Source organism: Branchiostoma floridae, chromosome 18, assembly GCF_000003815.2.
Source record: "Branchiostoma floridae strain S238N-H82 chromosome 18, Bfl_VNyyK, whole genome shotgun sequence".
Classification (NCBI taxonomy): domain Eukaryota; kingdom Metazoa; phylum Chordata; class Leptocardii; order Amphioxiformes; family Branchiostomatidae; genus Branchiostoma; species Branchiostoma floridae.
In genome coordinates this window covers 1737261-1744556 of record NC_049996.1, presented here as the reverse complement: position 1 = coordinate 1744556, position 7296 = coordinate 1737261, and the positions used below count along the sequence as shown (strand labels likewise).

The 7296-nt window shown below is 39.2% G+C and overlaps 1 protein-coding gene across 1 annotated transcript; it reads left to right on the top strand.

Moving 5' to 3' along the window:
* The first annotated feature begins 2779 nt into the window (after positions 1 to 2779).
* On the top strand, positions 2780 to 7296 carry LOC118405932 (interphotoreceptor matrix proteoglycan 2-like). The gene is made up of 7 exons (XM_035805789.1): positions 2780 to 3299; positions 4017 to 4224; positions 4710 to 4883; positions 5681 to 5764; positions 6192 to 6363; positions 6825 to 6884; positions 7219 to 7296. The coding sequence occupies exons 1-7, from the start codon at positions 3116 to 3118 to the stop codon at positions 7246 to 7248; spliced, it is 912 nt and encodes a 303-aa protein (XP_035661682.1). The 5' UTR covers positions 2780 to 3115; the 3' UTR covers positions 7249 to 7296.

Sequence of the window (7296 nt, the reverse complement as noted above, 5' to 3'; positions counted from 1 at the left end):
CACAAGATTCTATTTTACCAAGTCCCGTGATCTCTACCACACTAAGTCCCGTGATCATTACCAAACCAAGTTATGTACTAGATACCGTTTCTCCAAGCCCCGTGATCTCTACCGAACCAAGTTATGTACTAGATACCGTTTCTCTAAGCCCCATGATCTCTACCATACCAAGTTTTGTACTAGACACCGCTTTTCCAAGTCCCGTGATCTCTACCGAAACAAGTTATGTACTAGACGCCGTTTCTCAAAGTCCCTTGATCTCTTCCGAACCAAGTTATGTACTAGACGCCGTTTCTCCAAGTCCCGTGATATCTGCAGAACCAAGCTTTGTACTCGACACCATCCTACCAACTTCTGTTGATTTCGAAGGTTCAGGTGATTCTCAAGATTCTATTTTACCAAGCCTAATGGTCTCTGCAACACCAAGTTATGTACTAGACACCGTTCTTCCAAGTCCCGTGATCTCTTCCAAACCAAGCTTTGCACTCGAAACCATCCTAAGTTCTGTCAATTTCGAAGGTTCAGGTGATTCACAAGAAACTGTTTTACCAAGTCCTATAATCTCTGCACCACCAAGTTATGCATTCGACACAATTTCTCCGAGTCCTGTGATCTCTATCCTACCAAATTTTACACTAGGTCCCGTTTCTCAAAGTTATGTAATCTCCAAACCACCAAGTTTTGCATCCGACACCATCCTACTAAGTTCTATTGATTTCGAAGGTTCAGGTGATACTCAAGAGTCTATTTTACCAAGTCCTGTGATCTCTACCGCAATAAGTTATGTACTAGACACCGCTTCTCTAAGCCTTGTTCCAGACGTTGTCTCTAAAAGTCCCATTGTCTCCATCATGCCAAGTTTCACACTACCCTCCAGTTTTCCCAGTTCAGTGGATTTCGAAGGTTCAGGTGGCGAAGTCACTACTATTCTGAATTCTACGGTCACCGTCGATTCTAGTTCCTCTAACCCACCAAACCTTTCACAGGACACAATTTCTCCAAGTCCCGTGGTTTCTACCCAACCAAGCTTTGCACTGGACACTATCCTACTTAGTTCTGTCGAATTCGAAGGTTCAGGTAATACACAGCATACTGTTGCACCAAGTCCCGTGATCTCTACCTCTCCAAGTCCTGTGATCTCTACCCAACCCAGTTTTGTACTCGACACCATTTCCCCAAGCCCTGTGATCTCTACCCAACCCAGTTTTGCACTCGACACCATTTCTCCAAGTCCTGTGATCTCTACCCAACCCAGTTTTGCACTCGACACCATTTCTCCAAGTCCTGTGATCTCTACCCAACCCAGTTTTGCACTCGACACCATCCTACTTAGTTCTGTTGATTTCGAAGGTTCAGGTGATTCTCAAGATACTATTTTACCAAGTCCCGTGATCTCTACCCAACCTAGTTTTGCACTCGACACCATTTCTCAAAGTCCCATGAACCCAACCCTAAACAGTTTTGCACTCGACACCATTTCCCCAAGTCCAGTTATCTCCACCCAACCAAGCTCTACCGTTGTGACGACATCTGAACCTTCCTCGGAAATCACGACCCTAGCAATAACAACTAGTACTGCAGTTGATGTGGAAACGACAGTGCCAACAACTACACGAACTACTACACCGGAACCAACAGAAACCGGACCCTCGGGTATGTACTCAACGTAATCAGTTTCAAGCTACGTTGTGTATTTGAAGTGAAGCCTCTTGAGATGTTAACATACGGCTAATTTACTGAAACTGAAGTCATAATATTTGTTTTTACTTTTCCTACTATATTTATTCAGATATTATCACCGTTCCTGAGGAAGTATCTATTGTAGAGCTAATCAGTAAGTAGTTCTTACCTTATCAAAATGCTTATATGTAATACTATGCTTATTCTCTTTATAGGATAGGGATGTCTATCTAAGCATTCGTTCAATTTTTATGAAAAAAGAAGGATATGCAAGAGTAACTATGTGAAACGTGGCCGGTTGCATAAAAGACTGCGTATCTAATAAGATTCATGGGGTTTATATAGAGATTCGTGCGTATTCCATGCACATAATTAAAGCGTTTTTGCATAGCAATTCATTCTCTTTTTATACAATTCATACACTTTCGCATATGAGTGTTTTTTTTTCATAACATTCGCAGGAATTTCATACATTTCATGCAAATGTTTAGGCCCCCTGTGAGTGTAAGGCAGAACATTCTGTCCCGGATTTGAAAGTTGAGTTGAGTTGAGCTGTAAAGCTATGCTTGTTTGTCATGTTTTCATTTTAAACTTGTAACCATTCTTTGTTTGTTTTACCAGATATAACAGCTGTTGTTGCCGAAATCACCGTGGAACTGGTCATTCCTGTAAACTTCTCCATGGTGTTTGAACTGTCTGTCTCTGTGGATTTCTCATCATTTGCTGTATTATTCATCAACGAAGTAAGCATCTAAATGTTCATTCAATGTTGTTGAAATAGATAAAATTGAATTATTATGTAAAAAAGATTCTTCACTCTTGTTGTGATGAGTAAGCGATTAAGAGTTGAAGATTGAATCCCATCTTTAAATGTCATTTCTTTAGGTCACGCCATATTACGCTGGCACGGGAGGATTTCAAAGTATTCAAGTGATTCCGTAAGAAGCGTTCATTATCTCTAATTGATACAATAGAATGACTGCAACCTGATCCTGTAAATCTCTATGTATATGCAAGTGATGAATGATGTACTATGTGAAACTACTATGTTGCCATCAAGTATATATCTAAAATCATGTCCTAGAATTTGACACAAGTACTGATGGTAGCAAAAGTTATAGAAAGCACATTTAGGGGCTATGATATATCTGATCAATAGCTTAAATAGATTTATTTATTGCTTGGTGTTGCAATCTACAAGTACCTGACCGCTGCATTAAAAATTAATAGATAAACAAATAAAATCAAAACGTTACAGATACGGCAATCACACTACATACAGATAAGCTCTATTATAGTCTATATATAATGGAACGTCGGAAGGGATATTTTTAAGTAAAGGATTTGAACTAATTTTTCATATTAGCATTACAAATCATAAAAGAATGACGAATATAAACTTCCACACTAACTCAGACCACACAATGTTGCAAGAATGTGGAGACTGCAAAGCACAAGAAACACAACCATTGACTACGAAGTCATGTATGACTACAAGGAGTTAGAAGGTGCCGGAGGCGTCGAGGCCGTTTCCAGCCTTCTGGAGAAACACGTGGAGGATGGAGTCTTCACTGTAAACAACACAAAACCAAACTCACTGACATATTCAACTGAATCAGGTAGGTGTCGCTTTTTACTTTGATAGAACTTAGCTTTGCAAATGATTTTCACATTGATAATCAACAACAGGTTTTATTTCCTGAGTCAAACCGTAAATTGCTTAATTGATAGTGATTTGAAAGAAGCTATCTCTTGATTTGTAATCACATTTATTATATTACATTTATTATATTTATAACAGTGTTAGAAATTGCTTATCTTATTGACCATATTGCCAATTTTAACCCATACTAATTTGATCATATTGATAAAATTGTATGTTCACCCTAAAATTGATGATAGCCTGCAAGAAAAAAAAGTTTGGTAAAAAAAGAAACTTCTGTGTACGTGGTTTAGGAAGGTTGACTAAACAGATCATGGTATACTAAACTATGAAGTCCTTTATTTTTGTTATTTCACATATTCTTTGACTTTGGAATCATTCACTCATCAGTATCTGTTTGCGTGTAATGTCATGTTGCAATTTTCATATGGCATCTATTTGCTCATTTTGTAGGTTCTTTGTATATGATTCGCAGTATAGTCGCAAAACTGTTAACTTTGGATGATAATGGACTAATTTTGATGTCATCCAGATATACACGTCAATATAAACTTACAATTTGTTAACCACGGTCTTGAGATGATCCCAATTATGTTTCTTGTGCCTTGAGTATATGTTTGCCTGATAACTTGCATGTTGTTTAAACTGATAGAAATATTTGTTGCTTTGACAGAAATCAGAGCAGCCGCCATCGAGGCGCTTATTCAACAACAAGATGAGATTGTAGGAGGACTGTGTGCTATCACGAACTGTTCAGATGGATACGAATGCCGAAAGGACAAAACCACCAACGAAACGTCCTGTATTACCAAGTGTAACCTCGGCCACTGTTACAACGACGGGGCGTGCATTCACGTGGAGAACCAAAATGTTAGCTGCAGGTGAGTGCTATCAGCATATCTATAAACTAGAACTGTATAATAAAAGATACACCAATTGATACAAAGTATCGGCTTTCGAACTTCCTTACATTGTACTGATACCATGGATACAAAGCAAATGTCTTGGTAAGATAAAAGATAACATTCGTAGGAGTACCTGTACCTGATTATGGCAATACAGTTACTATGTAATATTTTTGATAGCAAGACTGAAATAAAGGTATCATTTCAATTGTCTTGGACAGCTAAGTTCGAACCTAGAACAACTGGATTTGCACAAGTCTTCAATTTGAAAGAATGGTCAGGAGGATAACAGATCAACCATGAAAGCCCTATAACACTTTTGATTCTATCATGCACTGCACATTTGCTTGTGTATTAAATCTTGACGCACTAATTTCTATGACGTATTACAGTTATGACTGCGCATAATCATGTACTTTGCTCATAAAATGTCTAACTAAAACTTTTGCTTGTTCTACAAGCTGTAATAACGACCCTACCGGGTTCTACATGGGGAGAAGGTGTGAGTTCTACGCTTCACAGGCCTGGGTTATCGGGGTGTCTGTTGGAGTAGGAGGTGCCCTGATCATCATTATCATCGTCGTCTCCGTCTGTAGATGCCGCCGTTCTGGTAAAAAGGATGCACTCTTGGACAAGTAAGTAGTAAACATTTGCAGAAAATGACAATTGGTGCCACTTTTGGCTGTTGCAGAGATCGCGATCTAGTAGAACCGGCTATTTTACCGGTAACGGTAGAGATCGCGATCTAGTAGAACCGGCTATCTTACCGGTAACGGTAGAAATCACGATCTGGTAGAACCAACAATTCTACCGGTACAGGTAGACATTGCGATCTGTTAGAACCGACTATTCTACCGGTACCGGTAGAGATCGAGATCTGGTAAAACTGGCTATTCTACCGGTACTGGTAGAACCAACTATTCTGCTGGTACCGGTAGAGATCGCGATCTTGTGGAAACGGGTACTCTACCTATTTTGGTACAGAAGGCGATCTGGTAGAACCGGCTATTCTACCAGTACCGGTAGAGAACGCGATCTGGTAAAACTGGCTATTCTACCGGTACCGGTAGACATTGTGGTCTATCTTGTAGAACCAGCTATTCTACCGGTACCGGTAGAGATCGAGATCTGGTAGAACCGGCTATTCTACCGGTACCGGCAGAGATCGCGATTGGAGTCTCTGTCGCAATCAAGATCTCTGCCAGTACAATCAAGGGATCTAGCAGTACTCGAGTCAACTAAGCAAGTACCACGGGACACAATGATATACCGGAAAACGTAAAAAATTAATTCTGGGAAGACATTAACTGATGATGTTATGATACAGAATGTCATTAACGTCGGGAAAGAGCAAAACGCCACCCCTACGACATATCTAATTGTTACTTTGATATTGATATCTCTACCCTGACATATATATTTCAACTTTCAGTGCCAGAAAAGATGAGGAAGCCACCTGGCTGTCTCCTGTGGACAAAAGTGATGACAGTTATGAAGAGGAACTGCTATTATACACGTGAGTTATACTAAAGCCATGCAGTCCTACATTTTCACGATTACCAAGAAGCGAGAAGAAGCCGAACTTCTGTGTTAGACTAGATCTGTGATACTTTTATATGTATATTGCTTTGACTTGTTGTGACCTGTACAGGTACTTAGCTCAGTTGGGGAAAAATGTACAATAAAGGTCTTCATTCATTCATTATAATGTCAATTTAGTTTTTTGAGCGAATGAATATAAGCAAGAAGTACACTCGTTATTATTGATATCATGGTATACCAATTAACCTTGGATTTGGTATACATTTGGTAGATACTTCATACAAAATATCAATCGGTTCATCTGGTCCCGTTTTCCAAATGGACTGTAGCATTATCAGGGAATTAACTATTGATATGTTAAGTCTCTTCGCATTCTTGGTAAATGAGTTTGTTAATTTCAGCATTGCGAACAGAAAGCGCACGTCTAAAAGTGGAAGGGCCAACCCGGACGAGGCGTCTATAATCTACGAGGAGGAACAGATGTTGGGAACGTACGCTCTGTCCGGTCAACACGCCGGGAACAACCACAGAACAGCCTGGAAACCGAGCCTGCAGAATATTCCGGTGGATAAGGTAGCTAAGAGAATTTTTGACTGTTTTACTATGTAAAAGATAGCTACAGACAGCGCCGCCTGGCAACTATAATAAGAATAGCAGGCAACCAATACCTAATACCCACGTGCACACTGAACAGTTTTAGAGAGCTTAGTTTATTTATCATCTGCCTCCTTCTGTCTTTACAGCCGCTTCGCTCGCTCGGTGATTTTATTTATCCATATACACATCGGGGCGGGTCATTAACCCTTGATTGATACCCAGAGGGTCTCAATATAGTAAATAAATTTATACAAAAAGGAGAATTTGAACTATCTGTTAATATAAATCTACAGATTACATGCGCCTTGTTCTTTCTCAAAACATGTGGAAACGGATCAATATATTACACACAAAAGAAAGTTAAATAGTCATATTTAATTTAGTGATGGTTTATATTGGTAACGTGCTGCATTCTAACGAAGTTATGCTGTACACAGGAACTGAAGATCCCTCGCCCAGGGCTGCACGAAAGTAGCAACAACTACTGGCAGCCTATTGTGAGTTTGTCGTACGTTATTTTGCCCATGTGCAATGTTTCAAGTATGATAACTTACTTATTGTCCATGGTAGAAATTATAGGTTAACGTAGATCATATATGTTCAACTTTTCCTTCTGTTTTTGTCGTTATAGCGATGATAACGTTGCCATAGTGAATACGCAATCCATCGATTATTTGCCATAATTTGGTAAAATGTCTGATTACTACTACATTGTACTTAGATATAGATTATGCATGTAAGAGAAATATCACATGGAAATCATAGACGTTTTAAGTGCGACAAAGATATTTGCAATGTACAAATTAAAGTATTCGTTTTTTTTACTTTCAGAATGGAAGAATATCAGTGTCATCTATGTGACGTCATTCTTAATAACTTTCGCCTGTTTTGAGCAAGAAGCAAGAGACT